Source organism: Erythrolamprus reginae, chromosome 2 (assembly GCF_031021105.1).
Source record: "Erythrolamprus reginae isolate rEryReg1 chromosome 2, rEryReg1.hap1, whole genome shotgun sequence".
NCBI classification, from domain to species: Eukaryota; Metazoa; Chordata; class Lepidosauria; order Squamata; family Dipsadidae; genus Erythrolamprus; species Erythrolamprus reginae.
Genome location: NC_091951.1, coordinates 189,318,049 through 189,340,090, shown reverse-complemented (window position 1 = coordinate 189,340,090; position 22,042 = coordinate 189,318,049). Strand labels below are relative to the sequence as shown.

Genomic DNA, 22,042 nt, shown 5'->3' with positions numbered 1-22,042 from the left:
TCCCCCCTTTCCTTCTTCTAGTTTTCCATTATATTTTATTTTCCTTTGTATCTTATATTTTGATAAAAACTAATAAAATTTGACATAAAAAACCCGAACTGATGACCTGAATATCATCCTTCCCCTCAAAATATAACTGTGATGATGGAACTCTACAATCTGGACACCATAAGTACCACCAAATTGGTTATCGACCGCAGAAAATATATTGAAAATTTCAAAATTTATTGTTGCAGAGCAATAAATGCTCAAAAAAACACCCCTTTTTCTTCATTTGCCTGGCATAAGGTCCAGCTCAGAAATATTGCAATAAAGTAGCGTAATATTGATTTCACAGTCTGTTCTTTTGCTTTCATGAAGTGGCAAAATGATCTACAGTTAGTCCTCAACTTATGTCTGGTCTCTTGGTGACCGTTTGAACTTATGATGGACAAAACACTGTTTTGGCTAGCAAAGTGCTGCAGGAGACCATCCAGGCCGAAAACAGGATGCACAAGGCCCTGACATGCCCCATTTTGGCCACCAGAGGCACTGCAGGCTGGTCCTTTGTTATTTCCAGGTCAGCCCTGCATGCCTGATTTTTAAGCACCCTGCAGGCCAGCTCCAGCCCACAGACCTTGAGTTTGACACCACTGCTATAGGGTGTTCCTGGAAGGCCTGATTAGAGAATTTATCTGAAAAGGGTAAAGAAATGAAATCTTCATCTCTAAGTGGCAATTCCTATTCAGAAGAAGCGCTTGAAATACCGGACAAGCAATATTACTTCTAGCAATTTCTTTTTCTTTTTTCTTTTTTCTTAAATTTTCTTTTTGACCAAATGCAATGTATGCAATCAAAATTTTAAAAAGGCAAACAGTTTCAAAGCGGTTGTTCAACTCCAAATCTCACATTTAGCTTCGGGAAAAAAAGTAACTGGAATAAATCTAGGGGGGAAAAACATGATATGGTAATATGATGTATATAATCTTGATTTCATACATAAATCTTGCCAAAGACCCTATTTGTTTATTCATTTTTTGTAATAAATGTAGATTTGAGGCACATATATATTTAAACATTTGGTTTGCATTTTTTTTTTAAAAAAATACTTTATTAGGTTATATTAAAAAAAACAACGGGGAAAGGGGAGATGGGAATACAGAAAAGAGAAGTAGGAGGGGGATGGGGTAAACAGTATTTTTATACAGCAGCTTATATATATTGTTGTATATACATTCCAAATATTTGTCTATATGTAATTACTGTATTTTGTATTCAATATTCTTATTTGGATAATCTTATAACTGTAGTATTTGATAGTCCAAGGGTGACGTGGAAAGGAAAGGTAGTTGGAGGTGGGATAGAAAAGAAAAGAAGAAAGAAAGGAAAGAAGGAGAAAGAAAGAAAAGAGTGAAAAAGAGAGGGGGGTAGTACCTGCGAACTAGCAGGCATGTGGATTGTGACAACTTAGTTTGATTATGTTTGTTATTTTTGTTAGTGAGAAGTATTTGAAAGTTATGATATTAGTAAGTTATTAATAATTATCAAGTGGATTTTTTTTTTAAAAAAAGGATAGTTTTCCTTGGGAAAATCTGGAGGGGTCTCTAAACACATTACCGCTGGAATGTTATTTCATTGCCTAACAAGGCATCCCCCCTCCCTCAAACTGACCTAAGAAGGCTGAAAGGAATGTCCTCAGAAGCTATCCATGTCAAATGCTCTGCTGTTTGGATTGCTCTTGAAGGTGGATAGATGCCTGATCATGCCACCTGAAGAAGAATTTGGAATAAAGATCATAGAATGGAAAACAGACAAAGCAAAGAGCAGACATCAAGCATCCATTTTTAACCATTTCTGCATTCAGAAATCAGAGTTTGCTCTAAAAGGAAGATAATTTTATTTAGTTCAGCATGGATTTAGAACTTTCATGTGAGAATCTTGAAGAAGGGTTGAGAGAAAATGATTGGTTGATTTATAATAACTACCTGTCACACCGTTAGCAGAGTCCACCTTTCCTTTGCTCCGCTCTTCTACCAATACCTAAAGCATTAATCCCAGCTTCAATCATAATTGAAGGACTGTAGCTATGCCAGCATGTAGAGGTAGCAAGTTGGTGAGGATGAAACCATGCAAGCCGATGGTTGACTTAGAAATGCTCTTTGTCTCCTCTCCACGGCCCATTTCTCCTCTCTTTTTTAGATGTCATGAAGGGTATGTTGGCCGGCGCTGTGATTGCAGGACAGAGGAAATACTTGGTTCAGAAGGTGTGACCCTAGCAAGTGGGCCCTTCTGCAGTTGTGACAACATTGCCTGCAAACGACATAATGGGCAACTCTGTGCAGGTAAAAAATGAAGTTTCTTTAAGATCAAAGGTACTATTACTCTCCAGTTGAAGGGAATATATGTAACTCAGGGTTGAACCACAGAGGCCTTGGTTCTGTCTGAAGTATGTGGATTGCTTGCAGGCTTTTAATTTCCCAAATAGGTAACATCATTGATGAACAAAAGTAAAACAAATAGAAGAATGGACAGAATGACAGATGGAAAAAACTGACAGTCTGCTGAACAGAACAGACAGAAGGTTGGACAGACAGCACACAGATGAACAGAATAACAAATAGATGGATGGACGGGCAGATAGATGATAAACAGAGTTGGAAGGATGAACACACAGACATAGATATACAGATGAGAGACAGATGGACAGAAGACAGGCTATTGGATAGATAGCTGAATGGACAGGCAGACAGACAGACACACAAAAGGACAGAGGGACAGAAGGAGAAAGGACAGACAGTGAACAAACTAGAGGATAAATCCATATTCAAAACAGATCTGCTACCTATTGTATTCTGTTGTAATTTTTCAAAATTAGCTTCTTTTTTTGTATGTTCCTCCAACAGAGCCTCCCTTCCCTCCATTTTGCACATAGGACATGTGTTGAAATCTAAAACCCAAATGTAACAATGCATGTGCTAGCCTCAACTCTATACGCATTTGCCTCCTATTGAGTCAATTTTGGCTTGTATTAAATAAGACCTGATATGAATATACACTACTCAAAAAAATAAAGGGAACACTTAAACAACACAATATAATTCCAAGTAAATCAAACTGTCCACTTAGGAAGCAACTGATTGACAATCAACTTCACATGCTGTTGTGCACATTCAACTTTGTACAGAACAAAGTACAGTATTCAATGAAAATATTTCATTCATTCAGATCTAGGATGTGTTATTTGAGTGCTCCCTTTATTTTTTTGAACAGTATATAATTTGCACTAAATCAAATACTAAATCAAATACTGCACTATTTGAACTGGCACTAACCAGGATTTAGCCGTAGTTCTGAAATGTCAATTAAAAGATACTTTTTTGCATCTTTCTCCAAATACCTTGATGGCTTATTGAAGCGGGTCCGTTCCCTACAACAGAAAGAGCTCCACTATGATGCGTGTCTCCTTCTGCCAACAGGTAACGGGCAGTGCAGGTGTGGCCATTGCCAATGCCAGGCCAATTACACTGGCAGCGCATGTGAGTGCAGCCTAGATACCAGCGGATGCATCCAAGAGGGCAAGATCTGCAATGGGCATGGACGCTGCGTCTGCAACCGGTGCCAGTGCGATGTTGGGTGGTTGGGCAGCCACTGTGCTGACCACCAGGTGCCCTGTGAACTGCACAGGTGAGGCTCCAATGACAAATTCCTCATGTGTCCAATCACACTTGGCCAGTAAAAAAATTCTATTCTATTCTAATTCTATCCTATCCTATTCTAATTCTATTCTATCATATTCTAATTCTATCCTATCCTATTCTAATTCTATTCTATCATATTCTAATTCTATTCTATCCTATTCTAATTCTATCCTATTCTATTCTTATTCTATTCTATTCTAATTCTATTCTATCCTAATTCTATCCTTTCTAATTCTATCCTATCCTATTCTAATTCTATTCCATCCTATCCTATCCCATTCTAATTCTATCCTATCCTATTCTCCATTGCATCTGGAAGGAGAGTCCAATATGGGTTATTCTCAAATCCTATTGGTCGAGACTGAGTTTAAAATTAACATACTATTAGGCACCGCCCCTTGCCTGCCCCCAGTGAGCTCAGTTTTAAAACTCAGTCTAAGTATCGAGACGTATGAGTTAGTTGTAATAAAGAAAATGTTATTTAATTCTGTTTTTTACTTGTTTTAACTGCCTTTCTTCTTTTTATTTCTGTTTCTACAGATGATGCAAAGGATGGAAGGGGTTTTTGCCCTCCGTGGGCAGACTCCCCCACCGAATTCCCCAGGAGACCTCTTCCCTCATAGAGGGTACCGTCCCATAAGGGGAGCAGCCTGGTGTCACTGGCCTCCGTGGCCAAACTCGGCTGGGAGTCGAAGGTGGGGGGGTCCGCCCCCCCCACTGGGAGACTCGGGGACGCGGAGTCCCCCGAAGACAATTTACTTCTCCCAGCACTACCCTGTACCCAGGGGAATCAGTTGCTGTTTGGCGCTAGTTCGGAGCCGCCGGGAACGCTGCCGCCGCTCTCAGAAGCAACGCGGCTTCTTCAAAGCGCTCCTACCGCCGATCATATGTTCGGCGGCCAAGCCGAGCGCCGGAAGCAAGGAGAGCGCTTTCCAGAGGCCTCGCGGCAAGCCGAGAATGCGGAGGCAGGATCCGCCAGGGGGAAAGAGCCGGCGAAGGAAAGGGCTGTGAACCCTCTGTTTTTATGTTGCCTCAGACAGCGCCCGCCATTTTGAGTGCCCGAAGGGGAGCTTCCCCCCCCCTCCTCTCCCTTCATTGTCTCAGCGTCCTGTTTTAGGCGCGAAGAACGGTTGGAAGGGCTGACAGGCGCATGCGCACTGCGCAGTAGCTCCGAGAAGCCATTTTGAGGGAGTTTATCAATCTGAGGAGAGAGAGCATAATTAATTCAGCTCTGTGCGTTAATTGCTTTTAATACTCTGATTCCTACTTATACTGTGAGTATTATGGATTCCTGTGGCAATACAGACCCAGCCCCTGTCTTGGGATCTGCAGTTCCTGCCCCGGTGGCCAAGCCCAAGGATAAGGGGAAGATAAAGGCTAAATCATCCCAGTCCTCTTCCTCAGCCATCAAGGAGGCCGAGAGGCGAATTCAGGCCCTTGAACAAAAGTTGGAGGCTGCACTCCACAGTGTTCCACTGCCTAGGCCTGGACCATCGTTATGCCTTGATGTGCCTGCTGGCCCACAAACCCCAAGAGAGAGGGTTGAGAGAGACTGGTCTCCTGATCACCCAGCCCTGACTCAGCTTCAGGTTCCCAGAAGCAGGCCGGGATCAGCCACCCAGGAGAGACCTGTATGGGGTTTTTCACCTCAGGCCAAAGCTGTCCCAGCAGCTACCTTCACCCCTACAGCTGCGGGGCTCAGGGACAATCCTGATACGTGGCAGGATATGCCACCGGCCTTCCAGGAATTACTTTCCAATGTCTATACCAAGGGCATAGCAGTGGGAGCACAGCAAGGGCCCCAACAGCCAAGGCAAGCCACGACCCGGGACCTCTGGTCTGCACCGCCCCTTTCGAGTTTAGGATCTGTACTTGAGGAGCCTGTGTTAATGGAGGATAGTGATAAAGACTATGATATGTCAGAGGATGAGGCACCTCCAGAACAACCTCAAGTGGCGGGACTGTTCAAGCAGTCCTCCTTCAGGACTCTTTTATATAAGGCAAGACAGACTATGGAGTTGAAGGATCCGGCCCAACCATCGCAGGCCGTGCCATCTAGATCCTCTACTCTGCTGAAGGAGCCTAAGCCTGAAACAGACCATGTTCCGGCATCGGAAATTTTTGTACAAAGTATTAAAAGACCGTGGCAATATCCGGCAGCAGCCAAGGGGCCATCAGTGGTAGAGAGGAAGTTCTACACGTTTGACGATGAAGTAGAGGCTCTTCTCCAATTCCCCCCAATAGATTCACCGGTGGTGACACTGGTTTCCAATGCTCTGGTTCCCGCAGAGATGGGTGATAACTTGAAGCCAGAGGACAAGAAGGCTGAGGTGCTCCTCAGGAAGACCCACATGATGGCCGGATGGGGGTTCCGCGCAGCAGCGGCTGCATCGTTTTTTAATAGAGCCTCCATCGTCTGGATCGAGGACATGATGTCTCGCCTGGGGCCGGAGGAAGGACGGATGCGCCAGGACCTTAGTAAGTTGTTGGCGGCGGCAGAATTTTCCGCCGATGCCACCTTACATGCTGCCAAGTTTGCGGGGAGAGGGATGTCTGCTACCCTTGCATCACGCCGACTACTATGGCTGCGCAGTTGGCAAGCTGACACCAAATCAAAATGGCGTCTGGCATCATCGCCTTTTCAGGGGTCTCAGCTGTTTGGCGACATATTAGAGAAGGTCCTCATAGAGGACAAGGACAAACGGAAGATCCTCCCCAGGTCCAGGAGGGGTCAGGATCGTCGTCAGACTCCATACAACCGACGTCAGTCCTTTCGTTGGGACACCTCACGGTCAAACCAGCAGTTTAGATCCTTTCCCCAGGGCAACTTCGGTCAGAATACCTACAGGAATGACCGTACCCCCTTTCAAGACAGGGCCAGAGGCTATCAGTCTAACAGACGCCCATTTCGAGGTTCCAACCAGCGTGGGTTTAAGCGATCCAAATGACTTTGCTCTGACGCAGCCAGTAGGAGGGAAATTACACCTTTTCAGCGCCTCCTGGCTGGCCACCTCTTCAGACAAATGGGCTCTATCGACAGTGACACAAGGACTACGGTTGGAATTCATTCAGCCCCCGCCCAACCGATTCTTACACTGTCCCACACCAAAGAACCCTTCCAAACGGAAGGAATTGCTTCAGGAAGTAAGTCACCTCCTTCAGATTCAAGCCATAGAGCCTGTGCCAAAACACACAGAGGGCAGGGGATTTTATTCTATGGTGTTCATAGTCCCCAAGGCATCCGGGGGCTGTCGCTTAATTCTGAATCTGAAATTGTTAAATCAATTCATCCTCTACCGCAGATTCAGGATGCACACCTTGCATACTATTCTGGCGGCAGTACGGCCGCAGGACTTTCTCACTTCCTTGGATCTGAAGGAAGCTTATTTACATGTGCCGATATTTCCACCACATCGCAGATATCTAAGATTTTGTGTGGAAGGGAAGCATTATCAATACCGGGCCATGCCATTCGGCCTATCATCGGCCCCTCGTACCTTCACAAAATTACTCGATGTGCTCACAGCTCATCTTCGTACACGGTCCGTCCGCCTGATGGCATACTTGGACGATATCATCGTGTTGTCCAAGTCCCAGGCAGGAGCGCACCGAGATCTCCAACTTACGATGACATTCTTGGAAGAACACGGCTTTACCATCAACGTTCCCAAGAGCCAATTGATCCCGGCTACAAGACTTCTACATCTGGGATCAGTGATAGACACCACGACGTGCACAGTGTCGCTTTCTCCAGACAGACTGGACAATATCTTGGCCTTGATAACTTCCATCCAGAGACAACCAAAGGTATCCCTAGCCCTTTTGTCCAGGGTTCTGGGAACCATGGTTTCCTGTATAGGGATTGTGCCATGGGCCAGGCATCACATTCGTCCATTACAAGGATTGCTGCTACCGGCCCAGAAGGCGAAACTCAGCCAGTCAAACCGGCTGATCAGGCTACCAAGGAGCGTCAAGACCTCCTTGGACTGGTGGACTTCTCCAGCACTGTTCCAGGGTTGTTCCTTCCTGGCTCCCGACCAACTAGTCATGACTACAGATGCAAGTTTGTCGGGTTGGGGCGCACACATCGGTTCCCAGGTAGCCCAGGGGCTCTGGACCAGGGAGGATCTCCTTCCTGTGAACATCAACCTTCTAGAGCTCAGGGCTGTGTTTTTAGCGCTCCAGCATTTTGTAACCTTGGTTCGGGGTCAACACGTCTTAGTCCTAACGGACAATGTGGCCACAAAAGCTTACCTCAACCATCAGGGAGGCACGAGGTCCCCTCGCCTCATGAGGGAGACCATGGCCCTTTTCACATGGGCCGAGTTCAACCTGGCTTCTCTATCCGCGGAGCACATAGCAGGCGTCAACAATGTCCAGGCCGATTGGCTCAGTCGAACCACCTTGGACCCCACAGAGTGGAGGCTGGACCCGCAATTGTTCCACAAGATCACACTACGATTCGGGACACCGCTGTTGGACTTGTTCGCCACTCACAACAATACACAGCTCCCCAGGTTCTATTCTCGGTTCCACTCTCCCATGGCAGAGAAGGCAGACGCCCTACGGTCGAGCTGGCCTCGCGGTCTGCTGTACGCCTTCCCTCCGACAAATTTGGTCCAGAGAGTGATAGACAAGATTATACTGGAGGAAGCGGAAGTGCTACTGGTTGCACCACATTGGCCACGTCGCCCGTGGTTCTCGGACTTAGTGGCTCTGTCGATCTCCCCACCTTGGAGGATTCCGGACAAGACAATCTCACTCAGTCAGGGGTCTGTATTCCACCCAGACCCTCAATGGCTCCAATTAGCCGTTTGGCATTTGAGAGGAACAAACTGAGGGAGCATTGTTTGCCGGACAGCATCATTGACACAATGCAGGCCGCCCGACGGCCGTCAACATCCCGGATTTACCAGGCCACGTGGTCGGCCTTCTGTAAGTTCTGCACCGGGAAAGACATACAACCAGAAAGAGCCCAGATACTGACAGTCCTAGAATTCTTGCAGTCAGGCCTTGAAAAAGGACTGTCTCCAAACACCCTTAGGAGACAGGTGGCTGCATTGGCAACCGTTATCCGACTACCGGAGTTCCGCTCCTTAGCGATTCACCCTTGGATACGGGACTTTCTAAAAGGAGCTTCAAACAGCCATCCCCCGCCTCTTCATAGGTTTCCATCGTGGGACTTATCTCTGGTGTTGAAGGCCTTGACTGGGCCTCCCTTTGAGCCTCTAAGATCTGTTCAGCTCAAATTTCTTTCCATCAAGACGGCCTTTTTAGTGGCTGTCACTTCAGCCAGACGTGTATCGGATCTGTCTGCATTATCCATCAGACCAGACCTTTGTATATTTTATCCGGACAGGGTGGTTCTACGTTTAGACCCGTCATTCCTTCCTAAGGTCAACTCGCTTTTCCATAGGAAGCAAGAACTAATTTTGCCGGACTTTTGCTCGCAGGGGAGCCATCCTACAGAACTTAGGTGGCACAAACTAGATGTTAGGCGAGCTGTTAAAATCTACATCAGAAGGACTGAGGCCTTTAGAAGGTCCGAGTCATTGTTTGTTTCATTTGCAGATCCAAAAAAGGGTCTGGGCGTCTCCCCCAGTTCAATTAGTCGATGGATCCGGGACTGCATAGGGGAGGCGTATAAGGCTAGAGCTCAGAGTCCACCTCAAGGGGTCACGGCGCACTCTACTCGCAGTGCAGCCACGTCTGCGGCTTGGAGGACTCAAGCCTCGATTGAGGACATCTGCCGGGCTGCGACGTGGAAGACTCCTACATTCACTAGACATTACAGACTGGATGCCTATGCTTCAGCTGAGGCATCTTTTGGGAGAAGGGTATTACAGAGGGTGTGTTCCTCTCCAGCTGCCCTGACTAACAATCTCCCTCCCATTTGATTGGAACTTGGGTATATCCCATATTGGACTCTCCTTCCAGATGCAATGGAGAAGAACCGTTGTACCTACCTGAACGGTCTTCTCAGTGCACTGGAAGGAGAGTCCAAACCCACCCAGCATTAGATTGTTTCAGGGAAGCTGGGCTTGGTTGGTTGTTATTGTTATATATATATATAGATAATGGTTCAATAAAATTGTGTTGGATTATACTACCTTTCGTTTTAAAACTGAGCTCACTGGGGGCAGGCAAGGGGCGGTGCCTAATAGTATGTTAATTTTAAACTCAGTCTCGACCAATAGGATTTGAGAATAACCCATATTGGACTCTCCTTCCAGTGCACTGAGAAGACCGTTCAGGTAGGTACAACGGTTCTTCTAATTGTATCCTATCCTATTCTAATTCTATTCTATTCTAATTCTATCCTACCCTAATTCTAATTCTATCCTATCCCATTCTAACTCTATCCTATCCTATTCTAATTCTATTCTATCCTATTCTAATTCTATTCTATCCTATTCTAATTCTATTCTATCCTATCCTAATTCTATCCTATTCTATTCTAATTCTATTCTATTCTAATTCTATTCTATCCTAATTCTATCCTATTCTAATTCTATCCTATCCTATTCTAATTCTATTCCATCCTATCCTATCCCATTCTAATTCTATCCTATCCTATCCTAATTCTAATTCTATCCTATCCCATTCTAATTCTATCCTATCCTATCCTATCCTATCCCATTCTAATTCTATCCTATCCTATTCTAATTCTATTCTATTCTAATTTTATCCTATCCTAATTCTAATTCTATTCTATCCTATCCTATCCTATCCTAATTCTATCCTATCCTATTCTAATTCTATTCTATCCTATCCTATTCTGAGGGGAGGGAGCCAATGGATGGAGGGAAGAAACTGGCTGCTTGTCGGTGGCTTTATTTTAAGCTGGAGGGCTTTGTTCAGCAAAGTTCATTGTCAGTCATCACCCTGATTAAGTCAAAGGGAAAGCCATTACCAGGTACTTTGACTTTGACCGGGTTTGGTGCCAGTGACATTTCACTGTTCAATTGATCCTTAGGAAAGCCTCCGGGGGCCTGGGGAAGGCAAAACTGCCCCCCCTCACGCTCATCATGGCCACGCCCACCCAGCAACCAGGCATTAGAACCCCTTGCTAAAATGTTTGATGCCCGCCCATTATTAGACATGATATAAAAAGGAACCCCCCTCCCCCAAATCACCAACTGGTTGTAGTAACTGTCCGGTTGATCAAACTGTTCTCCATTGGTGCTTGCAGTTTCTGAGTCTGTGTGTGTGTGTGGGGGGGCACACTTTATGCTAAGCAAGAGTAAATAAAAGCCCCCCATTTGAAAAAAAAAACACCTGCACATCTGTTGGCAGGGATTGTGCCGAATGCAAGGCTTTTGGGACTGGGCCGCTAAGTCAGAACTGTAGCAGTTCCTGCAGCCAAACAATGAGAACGTTGGTGGTTCCCGTGGATGAGAGATGGTGCCAGATGAAGGGAGGAGACGGGCGACTCCTCGTCTACCTCATTGAGAAGGACAAGACAGGAAGGATCCTCCTGACGGTGAATGCCCGAAAGGGTGAGTGGCCAGGGGAAGAAGTATGTGATGTTATTCTTTTGTCCCATTGGGGTTTCCTAGAGACACTTGGTTAGACATGCTGGGAATGGGTGGATAGATTAATGAGTACAAATTGAATACAAAAAGATATTGACAAAATTGAACGGGTCCAAAGACACGCTACAAGAATGGTGGAAGGTCTTAAGCATAAAATGTATCAGGAAAGACTTAATGAACTCAATCTGTATAGTCTGGAGGACAGAAGGAAAAGGGGGGACATGATCGAAACATTTAAATATGTTAAAGGGTTAAATAAGGTCCAGGAGGGAAGTGTTTTTAATAGGAAAGTGAATACAAGAACAAGGGGACACAATCTGAAGTTAGTTGGGGGAAAGATCAAAAGCAACGTGAGAAAATATTATTTCACTGAAAGAGTAGTAGATCCTTGGAACAAACTTCCAGCAGACGTGGTTGGTAAATCCACAGTAACTGAATTTAAATATGCCTGGGATAAACATATATCCATTGTAAGATAAAATACAGGAAATATTACAAGGGCAGACTAGATGGACCAAGAAGTCTTTTTCTGCCGTCAATCTTCTATGTTTCTATGTTTCTAATAAATGAATGAATGGATGGATGAATGGATGAATAAAAGGAGGAGAGAAAGGGAGGGAAGGAAGGAGAGAGGGAGGGAAGAAAAGAAGTTAAAGGAAGGAAGGAAGTTAAAGGAAGGAAAGGAGGGAGGGAGGAAGTTAAAGAAGGAAAGGAGGGAGGGAGGAAAGAAGGAGGGAAGGGGGGAAGGAAGGAAGGAAGAAAAGTAACGTGCTTGTTTGTCCTGGCCAGCTGATTTTTGGCTCTGAGAAGGCATTTTTTGCTTCCAAAGAGCTTGTGGGGGATGAGGGAGGAAGGAGGAAGGGAGGGAGGGAAGGAAAGAAGTTGAAGGAGAGAGGGAGGGAGGAAGGAAGGAAGGAAAGTAATGTGCATGTGTATGCTGGCTAGCTGATTTTTGGCTCTGGGAGGGCATTTTTGGCTTCCAGAGTGCCTCCTGGAGGATGGGGGAGGGTGTTTTTACCCTCCCCCAATCTCCAGGGAAGCCTTTGCAGCCTGGGGAGAGCAAAACACAAGCCTATTGGGTCCACTAGAAGTTGCGAAACAGGCCATTTCTGACCTCCAGAGGGCCAGGGAAGCTGTTTTCAAAAGAATGGAAACTAGCTTCTCCAATTCCTGGTGGGAGTGTTGGCAGCTTCGATAACTCCTGTGTTTCTTTTCTTTCTACCCTGGCAGTGCCAGATTCTCCCAGGCAGCCGGACCTGATGCCAGTGTTAATGAGTGCCCTGGCTGTGATGGGCATAGGGGTGCTCCTCATTGCCCTGCCCCGTGCTGTTGTGGAGATCTGTGACCGGAGGAAGTTCAGATGCCTTGAAAAAGAACGAAAAGGTGTCCTGTGGTCTCAGGTCAGTGCCTTTTGAAGCATCTTCATCTCACAAGGCCATCCTGAGGGAGACAAACCTGACCCACTGTTCTGTCAGGCTCTCTGGCAGACTCCTCCCAAAAATTCACAGGAACAAATTTCAGACACACACACGTTTGAAAATTCAAAACAATGTTCTTTATAATGAAAATTCACTTAAACCAAGCCCTCTTTTGGTATAGCAAAGAGCACTGGTCTCCAAACAAACTGGTAATTTGTACAAGTCCCGTATCAGTTCTGTGATACTTAGCTTGCAGCTGTGAGGCAATTCACAGTCCTTCTTCTTTCACAAAGTGAAACACACTTTGCTCTGGTTTAGTTTCAAAGCGGGGAAAAATCAGCACACAAAAGTCAGTAAAGCAGTCACGAAACACAACGATCAGATAATCCTCCACAATGGCCAAACCCACAGGCTGCTGTTTATAGCAGCCTCACTAATTACTACAGCCCCACCCAACCACAGGTGGTCTCATTTTCTTTGATAATAATCTCTCAGTTGTTGCTGCCTATGCATCGCTCTCCGCATGCGTGGCTGTATCATTAACTCTTGTTCCGAATCCAAGGAGGAGCTAGATAATCGATCTCCTTCTGAGCTGTCTGCCACACTCTCCTCCTCCCTGTCACTCATGTCTTCTTGGTCAGAGGAGCCTTCATCAGCAGATTCCACCAGGGGCAAAACAAGCCTGCAGCATGTGGATGTCTCCCCCACATCTACAGTCCTTGGGGCAGGAGCTGGGCCAGAGCTAACCACAACACCCACCAGTAGGCTTTGCACCTTGGGAAACACCTGCAGAAAATCCGAAGGACAGTGGAAAATGTAAAACATGCGTGTTTTTCACACATTGCACATAACCCGTGGGACAACTTGCCTTCAGAAGTTGTGGGTGCTTCGTCACTGGAGGATTTTAAGAAGAGACGGGACACTTGTCTGAAATAGTATAAGGCAGCAGTCCTCAACCTTTTGGGCAGCAGGGACCGGTTCCATGGAAAGAGGGGTTTTTTCCTGTGGAACAGAGGGGGAGTGTTTTCGCGGGGGATGCATTCCGAGACTGCCCGCGAAAGTCGAATTTCCGCGAAGTAGAGATGCGGAAGTAAATACACTATTTTTGGCTATGAACAGTATCACAAGCCTTCCTTTAACACTTTAAACCCTTAAAGTGCAATTTCCCATTCCCTTAGCAACCATTTAGATCATTACTCACCATGTTTATTTATTAAAGTTTATTAAAAAAAATATTTATTAAAGTCGGATGAAAGTTTGGCAATGACATATGACGTCATCGGGTGGGAAAAACCATGGTATAGGGAAAAAACCCGCAAAGTATTTTTTAATTAATATTTTTGAAAAACCGTGGTATAGACTTTTCGCGAAGTTCAAACCCGCGAAAATCGAGGGAACACTGTATTGTTAATTAACTCTTAAGTGCTGTTGTTCTGCCTACCATTGAGGACATGAGCAGCTTGGCATCCTCCCGAGGATTGGACTACATAGTCCTCCTTTCTGCTTGCTTGTACAATCAGGACTTCTAGGGCCCCAAGCACAACTCAGCTTTACGTGGATAGTCGTAGCTTTAACAAAGCAAATGAGTCTACCTGAGATCAATTTAGCTTGAGTGCCTCAAAGCCTTTTAATGCAATTCAGTTAACTCAAGCACAAATTATCAAGATCTTTTGCACAAAAGCACACCGACTACTCTTGCTTCTTTAGGAATTTACACTTTCTGGCTGGTGTCAATTGCAGCCATTGATCACTCTGAAGGTTAGAATAGAACAACAGAGTTGGAAGGGACCTTGGAGGGTCTTCTAGTCCAAACTCTGCTCAGGCAGGAAACCCTATACCCGTGATGGCCAACCTATGGCACGGATGCAGGAGTGGGCTACTGCCTGGACACGGTGGGGGTGGACACGCAGTGGGGTAGCAAAAATGGAGCTCCACCCCAGAGCACCCATTTTGCATTGAAAGATGCTGAAAGAAAATGCAGGGCATCCTGTATAAGCTGCACCCACAGTGTAGTAGTAAAAGGTTTGGTAGCCCTTCACTGCACGCATGCTACAGGTGGCACGCAGAGCCATATATGAGGGCACTTGAAGTATTGTCCTATGTCATCTCTCGTGCTTATTTTTGGCCTTCTTTTTGGCCATTTTCCAGGCTCTCCAGGCTTCAGGAAAGCCTCCTGAAATCTGTGGATGGCGAAAAATGGTCCAGCGGACCTACTGGAAGTCCAGAGGATTCAGTGAGGCACATGCATCAAGGGGAGGGGGAGGCAGCATAGGGTGGGGGGCTTGTGTGCCTGCGTGAAGGGCAGCATGGGGTTTGTGTGCATGATGTGCAAGTGGTTGTGGGCACATACATTCACACTATCATGCACGCACACACCTTTTGGCACCCAAGCCAAAAAAGGTTCGCCATCACTGCACTATACCATTTTAGACCAATGCTGTGCAACTCTTCTTTAAAATTTCCAGTGTTGGAGCATTTACAACTTCTGGAGGCAAGTTGTTATTTGGAGGCAATGCATCATTAATGCACTTTACTCAATTAATCCTAATTTCTAGATGCAGATGTAGCTAGCATGTGGTTCAATGTGTCCCATCAACATAGCATAACCCCGTATGATTCCTCCTTTCCGAGATAGCTTCGGGGGGATTTCTGGGGAAGTAGGGAACGGGCATTTTCAAAGGTGACCCCCATTTGCAGATACAGTGGAACCTCGACATACGAGCAGCTCTACTTACGAGCTACTCGAGATAAGAGCTGGGAGGGGAGCGACATTTTTGTTCGCCTCCCGAGCTCACATTCGGGATACGAGCGCCAAGGAGCTGTCTCCTGAAGCCGAACGCTAACTTCCGCGTTCGGCTTCAGGAGACAGCTCCTTGGCGCTCATATCCCACGTGTTTTAAAAGGTTGCAGCCGGCCTGGGGGGCTCGGGGGGGGTGCTGGCAAGCCCCCCAGGCCGGCTGCAACCTTTTAAAACATGCGCGCCGCTTCGCAGCTGTCTCCTGAAGCCGAACGCTAACTTCCGCGTTCGGCTTCAGGAGACAGCTGCGAAGCGGCGCGGGTGTTTTAAAACGTGGCAGCCGGCCTGGGGGGCTCGGGGGGAAGCCCCCGAACCCCCCAGGCCGGCTGCCACATTTTAAAACACCCGCGCCGCTTCGCAGCTGTCTCCTGAAGCCGAACGCGGAAGTTAGCGTTCGGCGGCAGCGGGTTTTTTTGTTGTTGCACAGATTAATTGACTTTACATTGTTTCCTATGGGAAACAATGTTTCGTCATACGAGCGTTCCGACTTACCAGCCTCCTTCCGGAACCAATTAGTCTCGTAAGTCGGGGTTCTACTGTAGAGGGGTTTGCTGCTGACTGGGGTGAAATGCTCCTGGTCCACTCCTGCTGGGAGTTCTCAGGGGTTTGGGGGAACCTCTAGCCAAGATTCTGTGCAGTTTGGAGAACCCCAAAATTCCCACTCCTGGCTGGCCTCACCTACCCCTCTCCTGCCAGGAGTCTCCACATGGCCCATTTTGGATGCAGGTAAGTACAGGGCTCAGCGGGGCAAAAAACAGGCCTACTGGAAGAGGGCCTCAGGAGCCTGGGGAGACCATTTTTCTCCCCATGGAGGCTTGAGGAAATGCTGCCTACTCGAATGCTGCCATTTGGGTTCTTTTACCCTCTGCACATGCACAGGACGCTTCGCGTATGCGCAGAGGGTAAAAGAACCCAAACGGCAGCCTCTGGGAGGGTAAGCAGAGCCCCGTGCTGCCTTCACCACTGGATCTCCAATGAACTGCAGGTGCGAGCAAACTGGGAGCATTTCATTTAGTGATGGGCTCCTATAGGAACGGTCAGGAACGCAGTTCCGGTAGCAAAATTTGGAGTTCCACCCCAGAGCACCCAATTTGCACTGAAAGATGTTGAAACAAAATGCATAAGCCACAACCACAGCGTGGTAGTAAAAATTTTGGTAGCCCATCACTGATTTCACCCCTGCTGCTGACTTGAACTACAAAATTCATCACTTGCACTTTTTCCTGATTCTTCCGATTTTTCTTTCCAGATGAACAACGTCAAGTTCAAGAGCGCCGCCACCAGAGTTGCACATAAAGAAGAATATTTGTAGCCCAGGGCTGAAATGAGGACTCCTTGGTGCTCTCTGCTGGTTTTCTTGAAGACATTTTATTAACCTAACTAGGTAACATCATCAATGCTAGTAAGGAATGTTTGCTGTCAGTTTATATTCTGGTGTCTTGCCTGTCTGTCTGAGGATGTTGGGCTGTTTACTGATGGCTCCTTGGCAGTTTCTTGATTGGGGTATTACTTACTTGATTGTTGGTCTGAAGTTAACCTCAAAGTTAATCTATGTTGATCTGAGTGCTGATTACTGGTGGAGAGTTGCTGGAGTCTTTTTCTCTTTGGGGCTGGTAGATTCTCTGTTTTGCATAGTCTTTAGAAGTTGTTAATGACTATGTGTCTATTGATGGCTGATTTGTTAAAGAGTGCCAGGCTTCTCGAAAGTCCCTGGCATTTTTGGACTTGGCCTGGTCTAGGATTGTCACATGATCGAACACTTGTAAGAGCTTTTATTAAGACTTACAAAGTGGCGCTCAAGGCGGCAAGATGCGCGTACCATGCCGCCTTGATTGCATCAGCGGAATCCCGCCCGGCCGCTCTGTTTAGGGTGGCCCGCTCCCTTCTTAATCAGGGGGGAGCTGGGGAGCCCTTGCAGAGTAGTGCCGAGGACTTTAACACGTTTTTCGCTGATAAAAGCGCTCAGATCCGGGCCGATCTCGACTCCAATTGGGAAACAGAGTCGACTGACAACGAGTCAGTCGAGGTGACTGGGCTACGTACTTGTCCACCTGTCTGGGAAGAGTTTGATCTGGTGACACCTGATGAAGTGGACAAGGCCATTGGATCTGTGAGTTCCGCCACCTGCTTACTGGTTGGTCTCGGCCAGCAGGGAGGTGACACGGAGCTGGGTCCAGGAGATTACCAACGCTTCCTTGGGGAGGGGAGTTTTTCCAACCTATAAAGAGGCGCTCATGCGCCCCCTCCTCAAGAAGCCTTCCCTGGACCCAGCCATACTTAATAACTATCGCCCAAGGTTGTTGAGAAGGTGGTGGCACTCCAGCTCCAACGGTCCTTGGAAGAAGCCGATTATCTAGGTCCCCAGCAGTCGGGTTTCAGACCCGGTTACAGCACGGAAACTGCTTTGGTCGCGTTGATGGATGATCTCTGGCGGGCCCGGGACAGGGCTTTATCCTCTGTCCTGGTGCTCCTTGACCTCTCAGCGGCTTTCGATACCATCGACCATGGTATCCTTCTGCACCGTCTGGAGGGGTTGGGAGTGGGGGGCACTGTTCTTCAGTGGTTCTCCTCCTACCTCTCCGGCCGGTCGCAGTCGGTGTTAGTGGGAGGTCAGAGGTCGACTCCGAGGTTTCTCCCTTGTGGGGTGCCTCAGGGGTCGGTCCTCTCCCCCCTGCTATTTAATATTTACATGAAACCGCTGGGTGAGATCATCCGAGGGCATGGGGTGAGGTATCATCAGTACGCTGAAACTGAAACTATGGTTAAATCCATCTATACTAGTGATGGTGAACCTTTTGGGCACTGGCTACCCAAACCATCACATGCATGCATGTGAATTTTTTTTTAAAAAAGTCATGTCTTCTGACCGCCAGATGGTGCTCGTGGATATTGTTTGTCCCAGTGAGGAGCCCCCCCCCCCCCAAGAAATATGCACACACACTTGCTGATTTAAAACATCAGTTACGCTTAATATTTCCTTAGCAGTTAGGTTTGGGTTTTCAGCAGTTCAGGAAATCAGAAATAGGTTTGCCTGTGAGCTAGCTGCTCATTAGTCTTAACAACTGGCCAGAGTCCCAGCACAAACCAAAACAAACAGATCATCACTTTAATCAAAGTGATCTTTCTCTGAAACTTACTATAGCTTGGCAGGCAGACCGAATATCATTAGCCAACATTGCTGATTTGTAATTCATAATCTAAACAATGTCTGAGAGAGAGAGAGAATCGGAACTAAATGAAGTTGTCTTCCGCACTGAAGCATCATGTGGCTAAACCTAAGAATGCGGCCAATTGTTCTACAGATCTATTCATGAAGACACCTCATCTTGCTTAGCCACTCCTGCCTTCTAGTAGCCCTATATGCCCTAGCATCAAGAAGAGGCTCCTCCTCTTCTCCTAGGTCACTTATGTGCACCTCGGGAGGTATGGAAGGCCCTTGTTGACTTTCAGCCTCTGACACCAAATCCTCTCCAACCTCCTCACTATTGGACTCAGGTGCCAGGTGCACGGGCCTATAGTACCGTGCCACAACTGTCTCTCGATCCTCGGGATCTGTGACCAGCTGTGCGGGACGTGGACAGGCCACAAGAGATATATTCTGCCAGTCTTATGTCTTCTGTTTGTCCTACATAGAGGTTGTTGCATCTCTTACATTGTATGTTCTTCTGAGATTGCTGGCCCTTTTGGTGTGCTTAGGATGTTTTGAAGGGCTCTAGTTGGCTGGTGTACTATGCTGACTCCATGTGGTTGTAGTAGTCTATTTGTGGTTTTTGAGACATTCTTGATGTCTGGCAGTGTAATTTTTAAGGGTGTTGGTTGTGCTGTATTGGGTTGAGTGATCAGGGACTTTTTCATAAAGTTGCATTAGTATCCATTTTGTTGGAATGTGTTGTACAGATGCGGTGTTTCCCTTTTCTGTTGTGTTACTGCAATGTGATTGGGCTCATTTAAATAAAGTCGTTTAAATAAAATCCTTACACAGCTTCTCTTGTAGGAGGTTGGGTCATTGCTTTGGTAGTAGAGCAACTAGTTAATATGGGTGGATTCTTCAGTAGACTTGCATTTCTAGTTTGTCATTGTGGTCTCTACTAATCAGGATGTCCAGGAAGGGAAGCGAGTTGTTTTCTTCTTTAGTAAACGGGATTTCTTTAAAAATGTTATTGATGTTTCTGTGGGTGTTCTCTAATTGGTCCTTTATTATTATTATTACAACAGTCATCAACTCCCTGTACAATGGTTATTAAAACATTGCAAACACAACATTGTGCCAACGGCTGAAGGTACTGATTTTGACTTTGGAGGAGATACCTGCATAAGAATTTTCCCTTCCACACCCCCGAGGAAGCCCTAGATGTAGTGCGACCTACATCGCCAGCTAATCTCAAATGTGTTTAAAATAATGAATCAATACATGTAGCAAACTCTCAATGGTCAACCAATAAAATCTTTATTGTACTGTGCTTTTACTTGACATCATGTGTTGGCGACTAGAAACATGTAGTAGCCATATCGATGAAGGCCCTGAAATGCTGCAGCTTTTCTTCAACATTATGCATAAGCCTCACATCTCTTGTACATGCATCACTTTCTGATGAACCTTCTCTGAATGGTTCATCCACACTGATTTGCAGATGGGCTGCCACTATTGCCAGCAGTGATACCTCATCTTACAAACACCTCGTCATATAAACTTTTCGAGATACAAACCCGGGGTTTAAGATTTTTTTGCCTCTTCTTACAAACTATTTTCACCTTCCAAACCCACCGCCGCCACTGGGATGCCCCGCCTCCAGGCTTCCGTTGCCAGCGAAGCACCCACTTTTGCGTTGCTGGGATTCCCTTGAGGCTCCCCACCTCCGGACTTCCGTGTTTTTGTGATGCTGCAGGGGAATCCCAGCAGGGGAATCCCAGCAGTGCAAAAACGGGTGCTTCGCTGGCAACGGAAGTCCAGAGGTGGGGTTTCCCAGAGAGGGGAGCCTCAGTGAAATCGCAGCATCGCAAAAACACAGAGGCCCGGAGGTGGGGTTTTGAGGACTTTGGTGTTTTTGCGATGCTGAGATTTCACTGATGCTCCCTTCGCTGTGAAACCCCACCTCCGGACTTCTGTTACCAGTGAAGCGCTCGTTTTTGTGATGCTGGGATTCCCCTGCTGGGATTCTCCTGCAACATTGCAAAAACACAGAAGTCCGGAGGTGGGGTTTCCCATGGAGGAGAGCCTCAGGGGAATCCCAGCAGCACAAAAATGGGCGCTTCAGCTGGCAAAAAGGGTGAATTTTAGGCTTGCACGCATTAATCGCTTTTCCATTGATTTCTATGGGAAACATTATTTCGTCTTACAAACTTTTCACCTTAAGAACCTCGTCCCAGAACCAATTAAGTTTGTAAGATGAGGTATCACTGTACATTATTCACTTGTACCTACCCATGGCACAAACCTGCCCTGGAAGGATATTTCTTTCTGCTGGGTCCGTGTTGTGGTTTTTCATTTCACCTCCAGCCCACAGGTAAAATAAGCTGTCATTGGTTCTATTGGTGGTATCAACAGCTGGCACACACTGTCTAACTGAAGACAAAGTCATAGGGTATGGATAGCCATAGGAAGCTTGTTTGGTGTAGTGGTGAAGGTGTTGGCCTAGAAACCAGGAGACTGCGAGTTCTAGTCCTGCCTTAGGCACGAAAACCAGCTGGACAGCTTTGGGCCAGTCATTCTCTCAGCTCAACCTACTTCAGAGTTGCTGTTCTGAGGAACATAGAGGCCAGTATGCTCACCACCTTCAGTTACCCATAAATAAAAGGCAGGATAAAGACATCTAAGAAAAAGGTAAATCAAATAGGGATCATTTCAAGCTCTGGGCCCACAATTAATCTTGTCCACCACCCATTCTGTAGTTGTATCCCTAAAGGATGGACACCGGAGCTTCAGATTCACACAACCGTGTGACAGCTGCATATTTTAGAATTGGGTTTCTCCTTGTATTCTTCTGGCAATTCAATTTCACACTGGACTAATTTAGTGACGATTTAATGGCATAGACACTAATTTAGCCGAAGTGAAATGGTCTAACATAGTGTTTCTCAATTATTTTCTGTTATGCGTCCCCAGGAAGAAGTAAATATTTCACACACACACCCAACTCTCCACTAGGACAATTGTTTGCAATATTCAGTACATTTTCGCTGAAAAAACTCAAGCGGCTTATCAGTGTGATTGGGGTGTAATGTGTTTGAGTGATGCCTTAATTTATTTCGCTTCATGTTGCTGCTACCAACATTTTTAGACACAGTAAACATGCCGGTCTTTTCTCATCTTCCACCGTAGTCAGTGAAGTCAAGCGCTACATACACTTTGTCATATTTCCTCATCTTAGCTTTTGGGAGACTTACATTTGTTCTCTCCTCCTTTCTTTTCATCCCTCTTAAATATTTTTCCATGGGTTTGTTATCTGCATTGCATACCTCCTGCTCTGTGTTATTGTTTGGTGCAAAAAAAACCTATGGCAAAAAAAGCACGTTCCCTGGGGTCATGTGCCCCCCTTGGCATCACTCTGTGTGCCCCCCCCCCAGGGTCCCCCACCCCACAATGTGAGAAACACCGGTCTAACAGAAGCAGACAAC

At 46.4% G+C, this 22,042-nt stretch overlaps 1 protein-coding gene across 2 annotated transcripts in view; it reads left to right on the top strand.

The window, feature by feature from the left end:
• Positions 1–19,887, top strand: part of ITGB7 (integrin subunit beta 7) — an 84,101-nt gene extending 64,214 nt beyond the window's left edge. For both annotated transcript variants that reach the window (XM_070740878.1, XM_070740876.1), the window contains 6 exons: positions 2,179–2,321; positions 3,456–3,663; positions 10,974–11,176; positions 12,443–12,612; positions 16,677–16,811; positions 19,643–19,887. In XM_070740878.1, coding sequence (XP_070596979.1) covers positions 2,179–2,321; positions 3,456–3,663; positions 10,974–11,176; positions 12,443–12,612; positions 16,677–16,739 — 787 coding nt within the window. In that variant the 3' untranslated portion in view covers positions 16,740–16,811; positions 19,643–19,887. The remainder of the gene's footprint in view (positions 1–2,178; positions 2,322–3,455; positions 3,664–10,973; positions 11,177–12,442; positions 12,613–16,676; positions 16,812–19,642) is intronic.
• The last annotated feature ends 2,155 nt before the right edge of the window (positions 19,888–22,042 follow it).